The sequence below is a fragment of the Calidris pugnax genome, unplaced genomic scaffold (assembly GCF_001431845.1).
Source record: "Calidris pugnax isolate Ruff unplaced genomic scaffold, ASM143184v1 scaffold25, whole genome shotgun sequence".
NCBI classification, from domain to species: Eukaryota; Metazoa; Chordata; class Aves; order Charadriiformes; family Scolopacidae; genus Calidris; species Calidris pugnax.
The window spans coordinates 1,411,381-1,436,844 of NW_015090805.1; the positions used below are offsets into that span (position 1 = coordinate 1,411,381).

At 38.0% G+C, this 25,464-nt stretch overlaps 1 protein-coding gene across 1 annotated transcript in view; it reads right to left on the bottom strand.

Annotated features, from left to right (window-relative positions):
* Positions 1-2,818: 2,818 nt before the first annotated feature.
* Positions 2,819-25,464, bottom strand: part of EFHC2 (EF-hand domain (C-terminal) containing 2) — a 63,264-nt gene continuing 40,618 nt past the window's right edge. The window contains exons 10-15 of the mRNA XM_014938050.1: positions 23,811-24,007; positions 18,831-18,964; positions 13,777-13,974; positions 13,106-13,198; positions 5,541-5,646; positions 2,819-3,108 (exon numbers count right to left, since the gene is read on the bottom strand). Coding sequence (XP_014793536.1) covers positions 3,013-3,108; positions 5,541-5,646; positions 13,106-13,198; positions 13,777-13,974; positions 18,831-18,964; positions 23,811-24,007 — 824 coding nt within the window. The 3' untranslated portion in view covers positions 2,819-3,012. The remainder of the gene's footprint in view (positions 3,109-5,540; positions 5,647-13,105; positions 13,199-13,776; positions 13,975-18,830; positions 18,965-23,810; positions 24,008-25,464) is intronic.

A 25,464-nucleotide genomic window follows, 5' to 3' on the forward strand; every position in this document is an offset into this window, starting at 1 on the left:
GTGAGACACCACTCGTGACTGGCCGCCAACTGGATTTAACTCCATTCACCACCACTCTCTGAGCCCGGCCCTCCAGCCAGTTTTTAACCCAGTGAAGAGTACTCCCATCCAAGCCATGGGCAGCCAGTTTCTCCAGGAGGATGCTCTGTGAGACTGCATCAAAGGCCTTGCTAAAGTCCAGGTAAACAACGTCCACAGCCATTTCCTTATCCACCAAATGAGTCACTTTATCATAGAAGGAGATCAGGTTTGTCAAGCAGGACCTGCCCCTCGTGAATCCGTGCTGGCTGGGCCTGGTCCCCTGGGCATCCTTCATGCGCTGCATAATGGCACTCAGGATGATCTGTTCCATGGCCTTCCCAGGCACCGAGGTCAGGCTGACAGGCCTGTAGTTCCCCAGATCATCTTTACGACCCTTCTTGTGGATGGGCATCACATTTGCTAGACGCCAGTCAGCTGGGACCTCCCCAGTTTGCCAGGACTGCTGGTAAATGATGGAAAGTGGCTCAGTGAGCACTTCTGCCAGCTCCCTCAGTGCCCTCGGGTGGATCCCATCCAGCCCCATAGACTTGCTTATATCTAGGTCTTGGAGCAGGTCCCTCACCACATCCCTTCGGATTACGGGGGGTTCATTCTGCTCCCTACCCCTATCTGCTAGCTCAAAGATATTAATAAGCACGCTATAATTACTGTCATCAGCTGACCCATCTCAGCCTTAAAACTAACTGAGTACATTAGTCTCCAAAGGCTGTTTGAGACCCTCATTTTAGAAGTGAGAAATCACCTGGTTTTATCCAGTTTAAATTTATTCATGGCAAATTACACCCATTTATTCTTAGACTACCAATGTCCTTAACTGAAACAGATTATTTTCCTTGCCTGGCCATAATGTGTTTACAAAGAGCAGTCATATTCTCTCTGAGACTTGATTTTATTTCACTACACAAGCCAAGCTCCTTTAGTCCCCTTTCTTGGTTATTTTTGGTCTCACCTTTCTAGTTATTCTCTGCACTGGCTCCAGTTTGTAGTCTCCTTTCTTGACCATTACTAGACCAGATCATGACTGATCAGACCTATACACAGGGTTCCACATGAAATTACAAGAAATTATATATCTCGCATTATTTTTTTTCCTGAAAAGAGGCTCCTCTTTGTCCTATACACATAAAGGAAACAAACAAAAGTGAATTTCCCATCTCTAAAAGCTATTTGGGAAGTTCTAAATGTTCAGAGTCAATGTTTCTTGGAAACCCTTGGTGTACAAGACTTCCATAACTGAAATACAATTTTCTGAAATCTGAGCAACATTAAAAATATACAAGGGCAACTGCATTCATTTAAAATGACAAGTTTAGTCTTGGTGGCACATTTTTAAAATCTTCAGCTTTCATCAAACTGACTTCGAACACAAGTTATTATTGTTTTGGCTCCTGACACTATCCCCATGGTCAGACATTTTTCTTGTCATGTAAGAAATCATTTTCCTCTTTGGATCAAAAAGCAGTACATGGTCTTGTCTACAACTTGGAGCACTTAAACAAGTTTTCACAGTTTTCTTTTTGACCTCCTGGACACAACCATCATTTACCCATTTTGTTGCAAACATCTTCCTAAGTAGCAGCAACACACATAATTATGCCTTGCCTCAAGTGCTTTTTTCCTGATGAAGAAGATAAATAGCTGCTAAAGCTTCATATTTTGCCACATGGAAGGAAAAGAATTTCTTCTCAGGAGCTGGGGGATGGCTAGAGAGAAGACATACAATTAGAAGTTTCATGCAAAAGTACAGCAAGGTACTTCTAAATGGAATCATAATTCTAAAAGGGATCTCCAAGTTTCCAAAAAGATACAAATTCACTTAATTAAGTTATTCTTTGAACTATTGTCCTTTCCCCAGTTTGGAGATATACATACGTTGAATTCTCATCCTTCTAAGCCAAACATTTCCTCCATGAACTCTAATTTCAGATTATAGAAAGTGCAGGGTTCTCAGTCTACTGACTGTGTGACTTTCTCAGCCACCAGCAGAGGTGTGTTGGCTCACACCTCCTTCTTCTTCCCCTGTGAAATCACTGTGGATGAGTCAACTCCCCCCTTTCACCTCAGCTTTTCCATTCTTTAAACTGGGGTAATTACTTCTCTCACAAAAGCATGCAGTAAATTCAGATCTAATCATGGCTTTGAGCTGGCATAAGCTTAAAAAGATACAAAATTCTAACAGGAACTCCATTTAGTTACTGTGATTTTAAGCAAAGAGAAAGGCATCAATTAATTTTCAAAGGGTGAGTACAGTGCTACTGCAAGAAAGCTGCACACTAAAATTATACTGAAACATCTTTTTTTCATACGTGTCTCATCCAAGTAAACTTGGGTGGCTACTAATCAGAGTCACACTGAAAACAAATGCTAGAGCTGATAACTTCTATGCCGTGGCTGCAAAATATTTACTTCTACATTGGAAGGCTGTAATTATCACTGATACCAGAGCAACTTTATACTGTGCTAAAACCTTGCTAGTATTTCCTCCATAAAATAAGGAACTTTGATGCAAACAGTACTTAAGCATCACCACATGGATATAGCAAAAACACAGAAATAAGCTAAAGAGCAAGAGAGGAAATTTGAATGGAATTACCTTATTGTGCTAATATAGTCCAACCAAATAATTTAAGAGGTTATCCAACAACCTCTTTTGTTTGCAGAACAAAGCAGGGTCAGTCAGATTTTGCTCTGTTTGACCCAAAGATTTCTCAATACTTGTAAATTCTACATATAACCAGACACAAAGATTAGATGATATGGTTTTAATTATGCTTGTATAAGTATGAAAGAGTACTGTTGATTTAGAAGGAGATACAAAACCACACAAAGTATACATCTCTGTTGGTATAAGAAATTAAATGCAATAAAACTTATATCTGATTTTCTTGTTTTACAAGGAATGTTTTCAGTATCTAAGTAAGCTTTGGAGCTGAAACACTAATCCAAAAGCAGGGTTTTGCACAGATCAGATTATTCTTCCTTGCCAAACAGATCATCCAGAAGACATAAGTATTTGACCCCTTTCACAGGAAGAGATGGTGGTTGTCCGCTTGAGTCATCTTCATTCTGAAATTAGTAACCCAGAGAAGATCTTTAATATAATATTGAAACCAAGAATAATTAAAAGCTGGTCAACATAAGATTGAATGAGCTGTTTCATTTCCAAATCTGTGAAAAAGTGGACCTTTATATAGCACATCCTCTTAAAAGATTACTACGTGCTATTTTTATCAATCTTGCAGAACACTCCATTAAAAATATTTTCTATGATTAGCCCTTTTGCAGATATTTTCAAATTCAACAATGCTGTATTGTCTTCATTAAGATGCTTGCATGTGAAAGTCTTGCAAGTCATCTATGTCTCAACACCAAAAATCATACAGAATAATGATATATAGAGAAAGAAGAACAAAATCAGGTAAACAAGCACAACTCTGTTGCTGAAATCTGTTTGTCAAATACAGGAACTGTAGCCCCAAAATATTGCTGTTAATTCATATTAAGTCATGATCAGAATGACAATTGGATTCTAAAGTTCAACAAGATTTAAATCCCTTTCTTTCTCTGTTTTTTTCCATTTTGTATTAATCCCTTCATTAAAATATTGTATTATACTCAAGATAGTCTCAGTATTGCAGCTAACTACAAAATAATAAAGTCAATAAAGCTGAATAAAATATACTTGTACCAATTTAGGCAAAGTTCATTAAAAACAGTGCTGAATGTCAGTACGACAGCAAGGCTTTGGAGCTGATGAGGAACTGATTATCCTAGCGTGATGATAACTGATAATAATTTCTATTGATTTTTTCTTCCCTTTTGATTTTAGCTATAACCTTCCTCCCATAACTGCATGTACCATCCTCAGACAGAACTCTTAGGCATCAGCCACTCCAGGAAAGCCCACCCACTATCTGTCCTCCAAGCAAAGATCATGTCTTCTTCATACCCAAACAAAACCTCATCTCTTATGCTGATCAGAACATATGTTTCACCACAAATGTCCTTTCAACCTCCTGTTTGTTTCACAAGAACCTTTTCCTCCACACTTTCAACTTGTGAGTCTAGCTCTTCGTTCCATCTCCACTTGCACCCCACCTTCACCCCAGCTCCTTCCCTCACCTCCCAGAAATGAGATCATGCTCATTTAAGTCACAGGATAAGCCATCCTGTGAGGGGAAAAAAACGGTCAAATCCATTCAGCAGCAAGTGTATCTGAGCCTCTGCTTCTTTCACCCTTGCTTTTTGGTACAGAGCTCAGCACCATCTTCAAGGCAAAAGTCCTCTGGCCATGGGCTCTGACCTTCTTTTTATTTCTGTGGTACTGAGGTTCATGAGGCCCCTTATCCTGACACAATCTCCTGAGAGCAGTCCCTGTATAAATATTGATTTATAACTCAAGCACAGAATTCTTCTGTAAAAACAAAGAATACCCACTGAACAAAACCTAATGCACGCTTTTTAACCACAGGAAGGAGTGCTGTATAAAATACTTGGACGTGCTTTGATTTTATCTGTACAAGATAGAAAAATTCTTCTCAATGACAAAGGGAGAAATAAACCACCATGGAAAGCAGAGCAAACCAGCAGCAGTGGGCCCTCATTAGACTTCACTGTCAGTTTGAGATGCTACCAGAAGAAGAGCTGGTAAGCCAAGTAAGAGAGAGGAGTCAGGTTAACAGCACAGTACTTGAAGAATATTAGTTTAAATTATGCCACCATTGAACTTGAATTTAAAGCAATGCTATGTTTCTAAACAGTCTGAACACAATCAAACACATTCTGCACAAGCACAGCAACACATTGGCTGGGCCAGAACAGCAAATCTGCATGCTGGCAGAAGGGCTTTGGATTTATCTGTTACAAAGTTTTTAAAAATCAGAATAATTACCATCTCTTTTTAAATGTCCCACTCAGCACAAGATGGCAAGATCAGATTTCTCTCTGCAGTTTGTTGATACTGCATTTTTATTTACCCTAAGTAGCAGGCTGGTGGAGATATACAAAGCTGATCCATCCATACTGCTCCTGCTGTACACCTACCCATGATGTGGTGTGTTTTGTACAAGTTTCTATGGAGTTATAAAAAATACATAGCTATTTTCTGCAGTGTCAGTGGAGTTTAAAGTATTGCCTGACTATCTCAGCAAGTGAACAGATTGTTCGATGTGACAATATTTGTGGGTGAAGTAGTATTCACACCCAGTGTTCATGTACAAATACACCTGTTTCTCCTTGTCTTTTTCTTTCTTCTAAAAAATGACACAGAGATGTGACAGTATTAGGCATGGGGGTGTTACAGGGCTCCTTGTCCTTGTTTGACTTCTGCGCTTCATTCTAAACCTCCCAGAAAAAAATTAATTACTTGAAGAAAATAGGCACAAATACTCAAATATGAAAACTGTTGTGGTCTCCATTAGATAAAGCACTCATGTTAATGTTGGACAAATTATATCAATATACCATACTGATCCTTTGCTCAAATACACTGGTTTTACCTTGAGAGGAACCTTTATTGTCTGGAAAGCAGGGATTTGATTCTTTCTCCAGTTCAGCCCATCCACAAACTTTTTATATTCCACTTGCTTATGGTCATCTTGAAACCTAAGCAGAATATCCATTAGATGACTCAAGGTTAAAGGAAATTTTTAACAAAGTTGTATCATGTTATCTACAGCATACTAATACATTACATTTTAGATAATAATTTTTCAAGCCTTTATTACCAAACACTCACAGGAGTACAGAAAAACACTACCAAACCCTCAGGACTTCTACATTATACATTCTATTCAATATTCTCACACTTTATTATTGTCTCTTCTAGTAGAATTCAACTTCTTCAAGTTTTATTACATTTCAACTAATTTCATTTTACTTTGGAAGCATTGCCCAACCTTTTCCAACAATGGTATCTCACAACTGGTGACAATTATAGAGGTGGGATGATCACCAAGTGATTCCTTTGTGCAGAAAAGAAACAGGCAGAATGATACGAGAGAGCTGTGCTATACCACAACTGACCTACTTTATTTCCTGAAAATAAGCAATCCTTCAAAAATGCTGCTTGCATACACCTTTGGATTAACTTACAATTGAAAAACACAAAGCTCTCTAACCTATCAAAATAATAGTCAGATTTAAAAATCAAAGGCTTGTCATTTTGTAGTTGTCTTATGGCATTGTTTTTTATTCCTGTGGAATAAATATATATTTGTGTCAGTTATGAGGGCCCCTAAATGCATGAAGATATGTATGCTGCCCACTAAAGTCTGTGCTGTCTCCCTCCCTCAAATTTCTAAAATCATTACCCTGCAGTAATAAACCCCATGGGAACAGATTTGTAAGCCATGTGATCCTTCTGCTATTGATTTGGATGAAGCAGCTTCAGAAAAACTTCCTCAGTTCAGCAAAATGCTGAGGTGATTAAGGCACTTGGGAACTGCAGCTATTTCAGCGGGCCTAGTCAAATGCTTGAAAGATAGCCACAAGCTGAAGCTACCACACAAATCGCTCTTGAAATGAACAGCTTAACTGCTCTGCTATAAATACTGTATTAGCAGCTTCTGTGAATGACATCCCTCTCACCTAACACTACTTACATACAAAAAGGACCTGGTTTAGGCATATATGCACACCCTGGAAGTGTCTGTGCTTCACTGGAGTCCGTGAAGGGTCATACACAACGAGTAAGACTCAATACCTGTTCTTCAGTGGGAAACGTCAGGTTAAAAAATTCTGCCCCGTAATCTGGTGAAACAAATACTACTGCACAGGAGAGGGATCACCCCCAGGAAACAAGTCTTTTAGAAAATAATTTTATCTTGTCCTTAAAGAAATAGCACTGCTCAAAACATGGGCCTTAAAACCCTTCAAACACTGCAGAAGGTTCTGGTAAAAATTAAGCATGAAAGTACTTCAAGGGAGAATTTACAGCACAAACTGGGAAAACAATACCAGAGAAGAGGAAAAATAAATCTAGTGACAAAAATGAACTGCAATAAACTGCAACTCATCCTCTCCTTCTCCTCCCCCCACACCTTTTATTCAATAGTCAGCAGGAGAGATAATAATAAAATAGACTAACAGCCATAAACAGAGATGCTAGCGATAAACTGGAACGTTAAGTAGAGTGAGTTATGCTTCAGATGAAAGCAGAGTCAGAAAAGAATGCTACTGTTACTAGTATTAAAGAGGAGCCTGAAACACTGCCATGAGAAACCCTCCAGTGATAGCTTGCTTGTTTACAATAGCTCACACGCAAGTTAACATTTTCATAAAGCCTTACTTTTGGGGAACATATCCAGTATACAAGAGAATTATCATTCCCACATCTAGGGGGCTCTTGTTTATTTCAGGTTTTTTGCAGGTAGCAATTGGGAAAAGATAGAAGTTTTGCATTAGAATTAACAAGACAATAAAAAAGCTCATACCTCTTGGAAAAAAACTATGGCACACACATTTTGAATTTTAGAACTATAATGGCAATAACTTTTTTTTTCTTTTACTATATACTATCTTTTGCTTGTTCTGCAAAGTCAAAGATTAAATCTACTGCCAAGATGCAGAGCTGTAGAAGCAGGATTTTTAAATAAAGTGAAAGCGTGTAACTACTTACACTTTAAGGTAAAGAAGCATTGCTTCTGCTTTTGACAAACATTAACAAGGAGAAAAGTCCTTTGATGTGACAGCACTAGCAAACTGAGATGACAACATGGGCATGAAGTTAACTATAGCCAAAGATTTTAACATGGGCAGAAGAAATGGGATTCCTAAATCCCATATTTAAATAGCTACAGAAAGGAGCTTTAAATATTACCCTGGAATAATCCAGAAATTAAAAAAAAAATTAAAATCTACTATTTAGATCTCTTTCCTGTTGTGACTTACTGTAACAATCTACTAAATGCACACACTTGCAATCTGGCACAGAGTATCCTGATGGACTGAGAAGATGTTATCAATTTGTGCATTATTTGAACAGAGATGTCATACATTTCAGTGGCTGGAGTTAATATGACTGAAACTGACAGTGCTCTTCAGGAAAGGAAATTAGATTTGTCTTATCAACAAGATGCAACAAAGATCTCTTAAATCCATGCTTCTCTTCAGTTTTGCCCTATGACTTCACCATTGCATTTGATTTTTGACTGTGAAAGTCACTCCTCCATCCCTATCATAGTTTGCAGATGTTTTTTTTCTCTTTGACATTACAGAAAAAATCACAGCTTTCTGCTTCTAAAAATATATTCATAATTAAATACTCCAGACACGAGAAAAATCTGGTTAAATCACACTACTACTATTCCTGAGGATGCTTTGGTGAGTAAAGCCTACTTAGTAATATTTATTCTTTCCCATCAAGAAATCTGGAAACCAAGTATTTATGTGAAAAGTCAATGTACATGCAGAGGTTTTTAATAACTTAGTTTTGAACAACATTTATTAAGAAGTTCATCTGATAATAATAGAGGAGAAGTACCGTGCTGTTTTAATCTTAGAGAAAATGTTGGGATTCTTCAGCCTGTTTGATACACATGTATACATCTAAATTGTCATAAAGTGCTCATATGCGAAGACTTGAAACAGCAAACATGGACAAGTCTATGCAGCTGATGGGTATGAATGAAGTAATGGCTACCATCTTGTGTATCCAGCTATTCATGACTTGAACAACTATAAATGGAACCATCAGTTTCTCAGCATGCTGAATAACAGAAATAATTTCTTTTAAGAGATCCAAACATTAACCACAAATGGTATAGGGAGTCTCAGGCAGTAAAGGTAACGAGCAGAGGACAGAGTGCAGGAGAATAATTTTGTGACTGTTTCTGGTCTTGCTCCTGCTACCAGGACACTTGCTGTAGCAGGAAAAAAGGGTTTGCCCTGAAAAAACATCACAGATAGGCAACTATGTAAAAAATTTTAACCCAGCCACAAACCAGGGAAAAGTTGAGCATGCAGGAGTGGCCTGGCCTATCCCATTCATGGAATCACAGAATTGTTGGAGTTGGAAGGGACCTCTAGAGATCATCTAGTCCAACTCCCCTGCCAAAGCAGGGTCGCCCAGAGCACATCACTCAGGACTGCATCCAGGCGGGCCTTGAAAATCTCCAAAGAAGGGGACTCCACAACCTCCCTGGGCAGCCTGTTCCAGGGCTCTGTCACCCTCACCGTAAACTTGTTATTCTCATCTTTGAATGCAACTTTCTATGTTCCAGCTTGTGCCCGTTGCCCCTCGTCCTATCGCTGGGAACCACTGAAAAGAGTCCGGCTCCATCCTTCTTCAACCCACCCTTTAGATACTTATAAGCATTAATAAGGTCTCCCCTCAGCCTTCTCTTCTCCAGGCTAAAGAGTCGCAGCTCTCTCAGCCTTTCCTCATAAGGGAGAAGCTACAATCCCTCAATCTTAGTTGACTCTTAGTTGACTCTCTCCAGTAGTTCCCTGTCTCTCTTGAACTGGGGAGCCAGAACCAGATGCAGTATTCCAGTTGCAGCCTCACCAGTGCAGAGTAGAGGGGGAGAATGACCTCCCTTGACCTGCTGGCAACACTCTTCCCTATGCAACCCGGGACTTCAGAACTGCAGTGATGATGTAGGATGCTCATTGCCATCAGGCACCGCTACCTGGGATTAATTTTTTCAAAACAGCAAGCCCAGGGTCCAACAGACTAACCCTGGTACTGTGAAGAACTGAAGAACTACACAGCTGCTTTTAACAGAAATTAAAAGACATATTTTAAAAAATATGGGACATACACTTAACAACTAAACTAATGCGGAATAATCAACATGTAACACTCGTAAACTTGTCATCCATTCTTTCTTCCCTCCTTTTTTGCTTTCCTTATATGCCAGCTGTTCATATATCCTCTGGGGAAGGATTGCATCTTTTAAAGTCCTTGTTAGCACACATTTAGCATTGCAGTAAACAAAAATAACTGGGGAAAAAAAAAACCTAAATCCATTACTTAAGCACTTTAGCAACATTTATTTATTAAACAAACTATAATTGCTCATTATGCCTGCATAAATTTAAAGAAATGCTTATAATGACTACTGTAGTTTTCTGGTAGAAAAAATGCATACTATATACATTGCTTAATACATTGGGATTAAAATTCTGTATTGCCCTGTGAATATTGGGATTGAAAGTCTGTTTTGAGAAAATGATGGAGAAAGGAAATACTTTTTAATAAGCCAGCTCAGGTAAATTAAAAAAATAAACACATCGTCGGGTACCTAAATCCTACTATTCCACCATACCACAATTAAAAATACAAAATTACTCGAGACAGACAATTTGAATGGGTTTTGTAAAACCTCATTTGTCTTTGTGCTAATTGTCTCTGTGGAAACTCAACGGTGTTTGGGTACAGTAAAAAAAAGTCTTGGGTCATCTGGAGGTGACCACGAAATTAGATAGTAACTTTTAGTCCCATCCCATTCTTTTAATAAGTGACAGATCATTGCAGTATAATTTTCAAATGTAAATAATAAGTACTTTAAGAATACTACCTTTCAAAATGGAAAAATAGAACCATTAAGTCCTACACTTACCACCTAATCTCAGATAGCAAAGCTGAATAAACATATAGCTTCACTCTTCAACTACTATCTGATTGTCCAGCATCACTTTATAGCTGAACAGGGTCCAGCTAGTGCATTAGCTGTACATACGAATTTTGTGTGAATCAATCCAACAACTTTTATTGTACCACTTTCTTCATAAATACAGATACACACAGCAGAAACCCACAACTGCTTGCTTCAGAAACATCAATGGACACAAAATTACATGCTTCCTCATCCAAAAAAAAGCAGGAAAAGAATACTGTTGAAAATTTTGCCCGCACTGAATTGCATACTCCCCAGGAGTGAGACTTCTTCATTAACAATAAACCTGCCTGTTTCATGATTCCTCAGTCTCAAAGAAGACTACAGAAAGCAGAAGGAAAGGAAAAGTCTAATCTCATTCAGCCAACTCTACTCTTCAATTTCCAGATTCCTGCAAATTATGTCCTACTAAATAGACTTCGGAAAAAAAAAAAATCTTTCCCTGACTGCACCCTCATGAAACAATAAACTTACCAGGCAGTGCCAACTGCACCCATTATTAAGAATGTGAGAATTTTCCTCCCTACCTGCAGTGCAGTGACCCACCACATAAAATGCTGTTTTTTGAAGCTGCTGATATTGTAACTTAGAACTGGCATTACACACAGCACTCTATCATATGAAGTACTTCTCACACTGATTTTTAAGGCCCAGCTTCACACCATTTACCCTTCTCATACAGAAAGCTGCAGTACTGTCTGGCAACAACCCCTTTAGAAACAAAGGAAAACGGAGGGCAATTTAGAAATGCAGCTCTTATACAAGCTGAGGAGATAACTCTCCTCTTCTCCATCGCCTACAGAAAAAACTTAAAGCAGCTGAATCCTAATTCAGCTGTCACGGGTACCTGCCTAGAACTGGGTGAAATCCAACCCTTAGTCTCCTCTTTGCCTTCTAAGCTTATCTCTAATTTTTATTGTAGTGTACTGGGCTTTTTCTTTTTAACTGCCTACACTGGGATTCTTCAGGAGAGAAGAGGTTCATCTCACAAAAGCTTTCCCTGGTATAAATTCACAAACAATAAACACACCTCTGGAGCCTATGTTGTGTCAGGCTTGTCTGGTTTTCATCAGCATTGAGTTAGTACATAAAGGAAAACCCTCCAGTCTCTTGTCTGTGCATCTATTCAATCTCAGTTTTATGATGTGGAAACTATGAGAACTCCTTGTCTAGTACAGGATGTCAATTGCCCTCCAACACTTTCTGTGTTAGGCAGCTTAGTGGGAGTTCTAAAAAAATGAGCTTTAGATTAATGCTAAAATTCAGACTTGCTTCTGATGACTACTGCTTGTAACCAATTGTCAGAAGTGATAAACAGCAAACAAATTGCCAAAGTCATCTATCTGGCTACTGCAGGGAACTATTCTGAAAATTTTTTTGCCTGGAAACAGGGGCTTTATGAAAAATAGCCCCATAGGTTTCTTAAAGAATTCTTGTTCATACTGATTGAAGGAGGAAGTCTTACTTGCAGTACAAAGATGCTTTATTAAAATGGATTACACATTTCTGCCTGACAAGAGTTTTTTCATTATTTGATAAAACCAGATGCTTAGTTTGCAATTCCTCCTGAAATCAAGAAGCGTATCTACCTGAAAGCATCTAAACATGACAGAAGAGAAGACCTGCGCCTGCTTTTAACACAGTATGAAGGTACAGACAAAACATTTAAAGATTTCCCACAAGGGAAAGAAGAGACCAACAGGCATGCATTTAAACCTATTTTCAGAATATCTGACCATGAAAACCAAACTCCACATGATATAAGTGTTCAAAACACCACAGGATACTCTGAATTGTAGTTTTTAATACAAGTGCACCGAATTCTAGTTCTTTTCTCTTCTGTTCCCATTAATACAGCTAGCCAAGCAATTTGTCTCTGAACAATTAGATGTGCTATGGAAAACTACCAAAACCATGTCAGCAGTCCTTTTCTTTTTTAAAAATTACCATAAAATATGTTTCAGATGAGATTAATAGGAGTAGCAAACTGCTTTTTCTTTCCTACTGATGCTGTCTACTTGATTCAAGGACATTTGATTGTATTCATCTTGGTACGTTTCTTAAAACTCACATCACGTGCTTTCATAAGATTATTTTTATCTTACATATACACAGGAACAACTAATGCAAAAAAAGTGAATGTCATTCATAATGATAAGTATCAGTAGCTGATTCCCATAAGACTAATTCCATATAATTCTGGCAAAACCCAGATGATCTTCCTTTCCAGACAGAATGAAGAGAAGTTACTAAGGTGGATGCCCCTCAGTTGATTACAAATATTCTCTAAATAGGAAAGTCTGCATGTGTAAAGGGACAAAATCAGCATCATTAAATTATTAATAATACAGAAATAACAAATTCTTAACAACTCTGCCTGCAATAGATACTTAGCACTAATTTGCATCCACGGATGCAGGTAATACTATCAGCCCTTGACTTACATGGTCAGTAAATCTTGCAGATCATCATTAGACAGTGGCAACTTAAAGGACTTGCAAATAGTCCTGCATTTCTCATGGGGCAGCACTCCTCGTCTACATAAGAAAAAAGAGAGGGGAGAAGTGTATATTAGGTATTTTCCAGATTTATTTCATGTGAATGTTGCTGTGAATAGGAAAACGTGAGGATTATTGGGGCAGAGGGAAAGAAAATAAGGTTTTATGAAATTTCACTATTACAAAGCGGAGAAGAACACATGGTGGCCTGTCTACCCCAGGCTGAGGTCCTTAGTGATTCTCTGTGACTCTTCATCTGTGACATCAGAGAACAAAAAGGGCAAATGAGCCACATAAAGAATCAGCTACAAATTCTTTCTTTTTCCCCTTAAATCACTATTTTTCCTTTTTGATTTAAAATACTGTGTTTTGCCTGTGAACGGGCATCTGATTATGTCACAAATCGTTCAGTACAGTAGCTACAACAAAAAGTCCACAAACAAAATGTGAGACAAAAAGGCTATCCTTTTCTCGTCTGCTGTCAAATGCTGAGAGAGACATTACAAATAATATTCTTCAGCCACAGTATATCATTTACTCAGCAACAAACAGAAAGTAAGTAGGTTTACAAGCACAGCTTCCCAAATAACAGCTTAGGATAAACAGAGGAAACTTACTTCTCACGGTCGTTGTATATAAACACTGCAGACAGTTGTTCAAAACTGTCAAAGCTATTTTTCTTTAGTTGTTCCTGAGCCACTGCAAGGAGGAAGTGAAGGTCCATTTCATGTTCCTCTCTCACCCTGTAATAGCGTGCGAGAGTGATAATTTCATGTTCCGAAAATGCTCCATCAGTGATGCTGGCTATCAAATTTCTGTTGACAAAAACAACAGCCTCCATTAGTTTTAATTAAAGGAGTTATAAACCTTTAATAATCAGTAAATTTCAGGAGGAAAAAATATTAAAATGCATTCATTACAAAATGCTGTATTTAGATCTTTAAAGAACGTATCCACTTAAATTTGAAATCCAGATCTGTTCAAGGACGTAAAATGGAAATTACCTGAACTCTTAAACTTTTGCAGGATGCCCACATTTCCTTAGTAAGTGGCTATATATACAAAAATACATAATAATCATGATTAAAGCCTTTTACTTGCAGATGCCCTACTGGCATGGAATATTAGCATAGTATTTGTGATTGCATTTATCCAACAAGATAGTGAATTAACAATGTATTATCCTGTTTTGTTCCTAATTATATTTTGCATTCTATAGCACTTAATTAATTATCTGTAAACACAAAGCATGCACAACAATTGCATAAAATAGAGAGAGAATTAACAATGGCAGAGAAGTGGGGCAGAAGACTCCAACAGAGAACAGAATATTAATCAAGTGTCAAGCCACACTTCACAAAGACTTTGGAAAGCTGGCCCTGTTGGGTAGCTTTCAGGGGAAAGCTGGGGGAAAGGAGGCAGAAATTTCAAGGATTGCCAAGAATGGAAGACAGGAGGCAGTAGCAAGACCAGTTTATGCCTGGTCCCTGTCAGCAGAGAAACAGAACCCATGCAGCAAAGAAGCTGAGATGTGCTCTGGTAATAGAGCTGGAGTGATTTCTGGGTAAGCTCACATAGGCAGTACCTAAAGGGGGCCTACAGGAGAGATGGGGAGGGAATCTTTATCAGGGAGTGGAGCGATAGGATGAGGGGTAATGGTTTGAAAGTGAAAGAGGGGAGATTTAGATTAGATATTAAGAAGAAATTTTTCACTATGAGGGTGATGAGGCACTGGAACAGGTTGCCCAAAGCTGTGGCTGCCCCATCCCTGGAGGTGTTCAAGGCCAGGCTGGATGGGGCTTTGAGCAACCTGGTCTAGCAGGAGGTGTCCCTGCCCAGGGCAGGGGGGTTGGAACTCGATGATCTTTGAGGTCCCTTCCAACCCAAACCATTCTATGATACATTGGCGTTATGATCCCAAACATCTGCCTCTGGTGAACTCAAGTTCACTAGGCCTTTTTTTAACAGCAAGCATCAGCACAGGCCTGTGTGCTTCAGTCAAAATTTGATTAATTATAAGTAGTACTTCTGGATAAACTGCACTAAGAATAAACTTCACTGTAACTGCTGATGCAGTTAGAGCTGTACCCTGTGGTACCCTTGAAGGTACTGCATCGCTGTGATTATATACCAATCCTTGAAAACAAGTGGGAGAAATCATTAGTGATGCACAAAGTTCTGACACAAGGCTCAAACCTCTGACTGGAGAATAGTTAAATTCTTGAATAAGACAATGGATCTCTTAACATCCACGTGTGAACTGGAAGGACAGAAACTTAGTACTCATTCAAATTGCAAAATTTTATCAAGAAACATAATTTTTCTCTTCCTTCCTCTCCAAAGCTTGTGCAGTGCTGTTCAAATGAAGATATCTGTTCATAGAACATGATTTCACTTACACAGCTGTTCAAAGAAGGATAAATACGCTGTAGCGTCTACTTTGATTTAGCTGCTGCTTTTTTCATATTAAATAAATCCGAAAGATCCTTTATTTGCAGTGGCAGGAGATAAATCGTAAGGAGAAGACAAGTTGTTGACAGTAGCAAACCTTATTTGAGATGATGCAAACTCAATGATCAAAACTTGGTCTGTCTATTAATGTTATCATTCTGTTGCCAGTATTATTATTATTCCACTTACTGAAAATTGTTTTTTATACTCTAACAGTATTCAGAGATCAGTATTCAGCCAAAACTGGAGCCTCTTTCCTGGAGCCTGCAGTAACACTACTGCAAACACAAAGAAGAGGACAATGCTGCCTGTTAAGCCTGGTACTCTTGGGCTGGGGAAGCTGAAAGCACGCAGATAACATCACCCAATATTTCCACAGACACTATTTCCACACATGGCACAGATTTTGCCAGTGTCAGGATTTTAAAGCTCTTTTATTTTCTCAAGCCAGTTAGTGACAATAAAGTCACCAAAACCCCCAGATAAAATCATTGTCTGTTTGGGAATTAAGGCATATTCTAGCGATTGCTAGGGACTAATGAGCAATACCCAAGATTCGCAAACAGAATTACAGCTAAACTCCTCCTGACAAAATGAAACAAGCTGCAACAATTGTTTCCACAGCTTAGCTATCTTTTGGGTTACTTTTTTTTTGTGTGTTGTTCTTATTGTTCCAGAAGAGTAAAACAGATTGCAATCTGAATTTGCTAGAGAAAGAAGAAATAATAATTAACTGCTTAAGAGAGCTGTTTCTCAAGCTGAATTGAAGACAGGCATCTTTGTTAAACCCACATGCTTCTTTGTCTCCAAAAGCCAACAGTCTTGCCAGTAGCTTATGAGGAAAAGCAGTCTGGATAGGACCATCTGAAGCACAGGCATCGAAGTTTTAGCTATTTTTTCTTCTTTTTTTGAACAAAGCTTTCAATAGTTTTAACAATAGCTTGGGGAATAGCTTCAGTGTACACCATGTATTTATTTCCTGGATGACGTGCCATAGATTTGGGTTCTGAAAGTAGTTGAAGCTTCACCTCATCATACTTAAAGGTGTATTTTTAAATGCAGCTCATATAAAATTACATAGGTAGAAAGGAAGAAATCTGAACAGCCAAATTCAGAGCATGGTAAAGCTTTGCTGTATTTAAGATAAGAGGATTATCATGCTGGTTGAAGCTGTCCCACAGATAATTGCCTGTACTAAAAATAATCGTTTGTAGTTAGTTATAATCATGAAATGCCACGACAGATTAAAAATAAACAGTGACGTACACAAAAAATTACAAAATTGAAAGAAAAATACATATTCTATACACAGAAAAATATCTGACTTTTCATAGATGCAAAGAACTGTTCTTGCCTTCAGCTTTAAAAATGTTTCTTTTGTTCTAAAATAAGATCCACAGACCTTTTTTTTTTTAAAAAAAAAAAAAGTAAAAATGGAGCCTTTAGATGATTAACAGAAACAAAATCACTATAAAGGACAAAAGTTAAACGCTCCTTAGAGGCAAGTTCTTCCTCTGGCAATGTGAATGCTTCCTGTTAGACCCTCTGTGGTCCCCCTGCAGGGGGGATGTAGACCATTAGTAGGTGCTCAAACTGGTACAGGTGAGCACTGAGGCCAAGAAAACATTTATTTCGTGGGTTCTGCTGCTTTCTCTCTTGCTCATGGAAAGGGCTCCTGCATTTTTGTTGTTGAAACCAAGTGCCTCAATACCATATAACTAGATACATCTTACTGCATGCCACAGAACAGCATTACTCTACATTAAACAGCTGGGCTGTTCACAGCTGCACAGAATATGACTGTGATTAAATTTACACTCAACTAAGCCTCTCCTTAATAAAATAATTTTTTTCCCTGCCCAATTATCTCTTCTAAAAGTGTGCTCCAACAATTTCACCATGCAAATGTTCTGAAACTGTGCCCTGCTCTTATTGTGTGCAAGAAGATAAGGTTTTGCAGATGATTCTTTCATAATTTGAATTAAAACCAGAATTACTTGATTTTAAACAGTTATTGTGTAAATAAATTGAAAACGTTTTCCAAGTGCTATAAAGTTTCTCCAGATGTACATTAACTTTCCATTTTCTCCCGTTCTTACTCTAGTATTAACATTTTCCCTCTTAATGCAATTAACAATTCAAAATCTTGCTTCTGTGGAGTAAAATATCTGAGTCTAGAAATATTTGGAGCAAAAGCTGCCAATAACTGTGGTTTCTCTTAGTTTAAATCCTACCTGTTAATCACTTATTTTTCATTTCTAAATACCAATTTGTTTTCATTTCTCATTACTTTCACTTTGAATTGCTAGAAGAACCTTCTGCTGATCTGTATCTCTTCCGGGACATTTCAGAAGTAATTTCTACCTTGGTTAACATTCCTATAGGGATGACATTTCACGCAATATACATCTACTTATACACTTTAATTATTATGACAGTTCCTAAATATATACTGTATTACTGCTGTGAAAACCAAATGCTTCTAGGTAAAATTTCTTCTTCTGTTCCACATCATTAACTTTACCAGCATCCAACACCATTCATATGCTCAAGTATTCTGGCTCTGGGATAAAGTGAAATCAGCTTGCATCTGAGCATGATTTCGTCTTTCAAGTATCTATACATTTGTCCATTGCTATTTCTGGATCCTTCCCAGAATCCAGATTTCTGCTCCCCCTATCTGTGCTGAAATTACTATCCAAGCATTAATTATTGCTCTCACTACTGCTTTCCAGTCTTTTTTAAAAGATGCTTACCACTGCATCCTACAATTTCAATACACCCTGATTCTGGGAAGACTCTCTTTTTTATCAATGAGTCAAAACCCAAATAACACCATTTTCAAGAGGCAACCCAAATATTCCTTCTTGAATTTCAAAACTACTAATTAATTTGTTTGAGTTTCAGAACAGATTTTCCTTATCTTTCAGTGTACATATTACTGCTGACTTGCCCTTCTTCACAATACCCTGTACCAGCTCCATAAAAAGCCGACAGATTTTAGCTGCGCTTTTCAGCTTACTTGAAACTATTACATTTCTCCTTTTTTCTAGGGCATGGATTCACTTTCTTTTCACACACAGTCTTCAAGTAAATGCAAAACAAATGTACGCCATTTGTCAGCTAACACATGCAGAAAGCATCAGAAACAGCCATGCTCTATACATTTTGGGGGAGTGTGCCTTCATTAAATATCAAAATAAAATATCTGCTGTCTTACCTGAAAGGTTCATACTCAATCACCTTACTATGTGCAGGGTCAGCAGCTGCAAACACCTGTCTGATTTCTCGGGAATGAGGTTCAGCTTTGTCTTTTAGCTTCTTGAAGACGATACCAATATCAGCCTTGGAGAACTTAACAAAGGAAAGCAAGGCATAGATTAGAGAGAAAGGCACTATGCACGTACCAGCAAGAGTTGTCAAGATGCAGGGCAATGCTGAACTGCCAAGTATTATTAGTTTCTTCACTCTCTCATTTCAAATGCATAAATCAGCATGCGTTAAGTTTGGAGGGAAGCGTGCTACTGAAAAAAATTGCTTCCTACTGAGAATATAAAAAATTAAACAAAAATCATCAGATCATGCACTCTCACAAAGCTTATTCCAACTACATAGATAGACATCCACCTTAGCTTCAAACATTGAATTGTTAAAGCAGAAACATTTAAAGTATAATTGTAATAACTTGGTCCTCATGTTATGTTGGTGCATCTGACTGAATTCTCAATTAATAAAATCCACCACGTTCAGAATAATCTTTTCACCGTTGGCTCCGACAAACTGTTGAACAGATATTCTCATTCATATTAGACTGAGTGTGCTGTTTTACATACTCAGAATTAGCAGATTGGAAATTTGTTAGGAACCAGTTTTTCCTGCCTCGTGAGAAGCATGCTTATTTCTTCTAAATATAGGCCATTGAAGTAAAATGAAATCTAGTTAAACAGAACTGGAGCAATTAAACTTCCACCTTACATTCAGATTGTTGTGTTAGAGCTCTACCAAAGATTTATTTTCTACACTCGTTTTTAACACAAAACATCTATGTATTTAGTCATTAAATAGAGGTTGAGTCCAAGCATGAATATCTGATGTGCCCCTACATCTGTCATGCTCTACCTCACTTACAAAGCACAATGAACTGTCCAAAAATAGGGAGCTTTTCCCTATTTTTTCCAGTAAGCAATGTTGTTTTAACTAGCAATTATTTGAAATTTGGTATGACTGGTATTAAGGACACAAAAGAGATTGAGTCTCACTCTCTTTATGCTGAAGTTTGTTAATAGCATTGTATCAGTTCAAATGGATCTAGAAAAGGGTATTTAAAGTTCTTATGACACTGCTAGAGCAGTATAAAGCGATCCAGGTTTAATACATCAGTGGTTGCAGGGAAGAAACTGTTGATGCGTATGCCAAAACTGCTCCAGTTACAACCCTGGCATGCAATGGCCCACAATGCCGTGGTGTGGAGCAGCTGGACCAGCAAGCAAAAAAAGTTTTAGAAACAGCAACTTCTTCTACTCTCTCTCCCCAAGCTGTTATTGTTTGGGCCATAAGCCCACAGCATTTTTAAAAAAGCAAGGAACAGAGATTGAGAAAAGACTGGGTAAAAGGAATCAATCAGTAGAGTATTTAAAGATGGACAACATGTTCTGTCTATTTAAAAACCTGCCTTCTCTACATTATTGAAGCAGTTATTTTTACTTCTTTTTTCTAAACTACATATTCCAAACACCTACATAGACATCAAGTATCCAAGCAGCATGGCAACAACCCTTTAATCCCTTCCCCCTTTCCCATGTAATTGCTAACGTTAATAGTCACAATCTAGTTTTGTTTGATTGTCTTGCTTAAGTCACAGGTAATTATGTTGAATTCAATGGAAGTAAAATAAACCTCCTTGTTTGTGCTGCAGAAGACTACAAAATTTGAACAACTGAGACTGTTCCAGATAAATCAATTTCCAAGGAGGCACAGGGAGGGATGCCTTGTTTGAAAGAGTCCTCCTCGAACCTGGATAATACTGGTAGGACTGTGTACAACACACATCTTCTGCTTTGGAAGCAAATTTATGCTTTCTAAATACATCTTTTTTTCTGCAAATTGTAAAAGAAACTAAAAATCTTGAAAAGTTTTGAGAATTAGATCTGTAAAGTTACTTTCAGTACAGGTGGCAATCAAAATGACAATTCTCAATGATTTTTCTCTCCCCCATAACTTAAAAACAATCACTAAATACAATTTCAAACCAGAAAATTGAAACTTTCCAAATATCTTATACGGTGTCAAAATGTTTCAATGATAGTAAAATCAATTCCCACCTGCACTATGTTTGCCTAATCGAAATTTCATCTAAATCAACAAATGCCTATAGAAATCTGCTCAGAATGGCATTTCCCAGAAGACAAACATTCCATCTGGATTTCTTTCACCAGAAAGGAAAGAAAGGAGACTGCTGAAAGAAAATCTCTGTCTATTCAGAAGGAAAATTATTTATTTTCTAATTTTAGAAATAGCCGACAAATAATCATCTTAAAATTGTTTCTCCTTCTTCCAGTTCTGCTTTTCTCTAATAATTGCTTAAGTTCTTGTGATTTGAGTATGCAATCACCCAATGAACTGAGGCAAACAAGGTGTGCCCTTACTTCTGGAGCTGTATTCAAAGTGAATACAGCAATTATCACTGAGAGAATAAGCCTTTTTTTCTACCAGCTGTTTTAAAATCCTAACTGTGCAAAGAACATTTTAAAATTCACTTTAAAGAAGTATTTTTAGAGTTGATTCTTCCCATATTGTGTTTTTATTTTGATAATACACAATCATTCAGTCTGGAAAAGTAAGATCTCATCTGTTTGATCCAAGACAAGCAATGCAAAAAGTAGTCCCAAAGAACATTTACAATCTAATGATGTGCTCTGCATTTTGGAGAACAGCTTTGGTTTTGATTCCACCACTAGGAGAAGAAACAGTCCAGCAGTAAGAAAACATAACTTATATAGCTTTGTGTTTTACTGCTTAAACCATTTAGCAGTCATAGCATTTTACATCAAGCATTTCACAGACCTTCCTCATTATTCCAGGGAAGGCAGGTGGTGCTAACTCCACGTTAATTTACAAAAGAAACTGCACCTTCCTGCTATTTTCATTTGAGTGAAACCAGCGCATGTGGCCCAAAGGCAGCACAGGGTCAGGTTGCATCTGCCTGTGCTTCAGCAGCACAACGGCATTGAGGCTCACAGTCCCCATGAATGTGCTAGGCCTACTGGCATTTTGGGTGTCCTCTAGGTCCACTGACTTTGGAGAGCAAGCAGGCAGGGAACAATTAAAACTTGCACTAAGAACCTTCTCCTTTCCACATTCACAAAAGGTCTGGACAAATGGAAAGAGTATCACAGCTTGATAAATCACAGAATCACAGAATGGCCTGTGTTGCAAGGGACCTTTAAGATCATCTAGTCCAACCCACAACCTAACTCTGACAAAAAAAACCAAAAACCAAACCAAAACAAAAAAACCCCACAAAACAAAAACAAAAAAAATCCCACACCATCACTAAACCATATTCCTGAGCACCATGTCAACCTGTCTTTTGAACACCTCCAGGGATGGTGCCTCAACCACTTCCCTGGGCAGCCCATTCCAATGCTTGATGACCCTTTCCGTGAAGAAATTTTTCCTAATATCCAACCTGAATCTCCCCTGGCACAACTTGAGCCCATTTCCTGCTGTTCTATCACTTGTGACTTGGGAGAAGAGACCAATGCCCACCTCTCTACAACCTCCCTTCAGGTAGCTGTAGACAGCAATAAGGTGTCCCCTCAGCCTCCTTTTCTCTAGACTGAACAACCCCAGCTCCCTCACTCTCTCCTCATAACACTTATTCTCCAGACCCCTCACCAGCTTTGTTGCCCTTCTCTGGGCCCACTCCAGCACCTCAATGTGTGGTAAGGCCTTCTGCATATTTTCCTTAGGCACGTTCTCAGCAAGTCTAAGCAAAAGGGCAGTTCTAGAGAAGATCTGCTGGAGACAATTCATGATGCCACCCCTCCTTGAGGCATACACACTACCCCAAAGTCCTCACAGCACAGTCTAGTCCAAAGGCTGATGTTCACTATCACACTGTGACAAAGCAACAATCCAGAAGAGGGAGCAGGATGCAGAAATGCCTTCTCTCCTGAGCATTCTTATGATGCGTCTCTGAGTGACTGGGTCAGAGCTGCATATAACAGGAATTTCCAAGTACTATGGGCTACATTTATTCAAATATTGCAGCACAAACTTTAGTAAACAAACATATAATTCCACGAAACACTCTGTGGCTCTTCTGTGGTTCTCCATCCCTGTATCCTTTCTTTTTTGACCTCTGTGATAATTGCTATAGGATAATCAATTTCCTCTATTGGAGTCTTTGGTGAACAAGGGCTTCTTTATGCTAGAAGTCATTACACAAATGGCTGGTAAAGTATACATCAGCAGAATCACCACACCTCTCCATTTATTGTAGCTCTCCCCTCTAAAGGCAACACCAAAAGATAGTGGAATGCAGAACAAAGTCTAAGCTTGAATTCGTGATTGTGATATGAATTTCTAATATTAGAAAGGAAATGTTTTGGCAGATTAATGTGTATGAACCCAAAAAAACACATCAGGGAATAAAACAGCCTCATTGGTAAGACTCTAAATTGGATGTGCCTATATCCTGAGTACTGTGCATTGTTCCAATCTCCACATCTCACAGTTGCCTTGCATGGACAGACTATAAAGGGTGAGAATCAACTGGATAGGATTAGGCTGAGGGGGAAGAATGTCTGAGATGTACAAAATTGTGAAGGTGGTGCATAAGGTGAATGGGGATTGAAACTAGTGGGAGGTTGGTTTATAACAGATAAAATAAACTTACTCATTTTATCGTTTTTTACTTTTTTTTTACATAGCTGGCAGTGAACTCTTCAACTTGCTGCCACAGAAAGCTGTGGATAATACAATAAGAGTGGATGCTGAGAAACTAGAGGGGAATGGACGGTATAAAGTGGCCAGGCTTGCATGTACTCCCTAGCCAGCATCTCCTGAATCCCTTGCTAGACAGAGAGTGCTGGACTGTGAACTTTGGGTGAAGAAATTAGGTATAAACAATTCTGAAAAATATATAGATAAGGTACAGTCCTTAAAGACAACAGAAAGTAACAAGACCCTGCTTCACCTCATTTGCATGCTTCTCCATGTAGTTCAATGTGTACTGGTCAGCATCCACCAAAAGAAAGTTGTGACCATGGAAACAAACTCTGGCTCCAACAAACAGATCTTGAGCCTTGAAGTACTTGGATGGCTCACTCTTAAAGAGCTCCTGCCCAGGCTCCTTAATGCGACCTCTTTCCAAGAACTTCCCACCACGTATCCCTATGAGAACAGAATTGTAAATAATTAATAGTGGCCTTACTTGGAGGAAAAAAAAAAAAAAAAAAAAAAAAAAAAAAAAAAAAAAAAACAAAAATATTTTTCCTAGAACTTTTTTTTTTTTTTTTTTTTTTTTTTTTTTTTTTTTTTTTTTTTTTAAAAAAAAAAAAAAAAAAAAAAAAAAAAACCACAAAAAACACAGAAGAGAATCAAAAAGACACCCTAAACCAGCTGGTTTGTATTTAAACATCAGTTTTCATCCTTGAGTTTCTTGTCCCATGGTATACTCTCCCCTTCACTCTCATTACTCAGAGAACTGTCTCTGCTGGTGCCCACAGCAACAGTTACATTGTGCATATTCTGTGACACGTCTCACTTGAATGCCTGCCAAACACCTTCCCTTTTTCCCTTTTCTTTAAAATGGGGCAGAAATGTGCCTCTTCAAATCGTTCCCATAACCCTGTCGCCAGCCTTGAGACTGACCCATGAGAAACGTAAGAGGCAAAATGTAAAATGCAGGCAATTATCCTTGAACAGTTAAAGCAAAAGAAAAAAAGAAAAACAAAATTCACAATTTAGGACAGCACAGCCCTATGAAGATAATGAATTCTGGTGCACTGTAATTCTAATTTGTTTTTAAGGGTTTTTGAATGTAAAATAAAGAGTAGGACTGATATGACACTAAATCCCACATACTGTTCTGCCAACCCAGTTCAATTGCAGTCTGTTATTTTCTTTGTGACCTGGGTATGTCACATTGTTTCTTTTCACATTATAATTATTTTATTAGTGCTACTGGAAACCTCATGCAGTGCTCAAGGATATGTAAGATACTAAAAGGAACCTTTCGCTTTCCAGTAATATCTTCTGGTGCTCTACAAGAATGCATTGCATGTTCTAAGCTTTCTAGAAAAGAGTCTGTCATGTTTAGTTTCATCAGAATATGTGCCCTACAACAACTCCGTAGTGCCTGGGGTTCCTTTCCTGTTTATATCTGAGTCTCCAAGCTGAAAGCCAAAAAGTGTACTTCAATAACATTTAATAATGTCTTACATATTAGATAGTGATGCAAGTCCAATAAAAGGCTGATGAACAGTGTAATAAAATGCCTCTTATAGTCAAAATTATAGATGCATGTGAAACCCAAACTACTTATTAAACCAGAGTTTGGATCAGATGTCTGTCTTAATTGCTTTACTAGCACTGTAAAACCAAAAGACAAAAAATACACCATGGTAATGGTCAGGTCTAGCTTGAATAAAAAAACTGTTCAAATCACTAATGTAACTCTAATCTTAACATATTCTTTTTCAACCAGCTATTAAAACAAATATGAAATTTTAGGTTATATAACCCTGGCAACTCTTTGTAATATTTAAACAAAACTGGTCTCTGTAAGATTGGAATTTCACTCTTGTCTCTCTATTTCCCTGTAATTGTGTACTTAGATTAGAAACTTA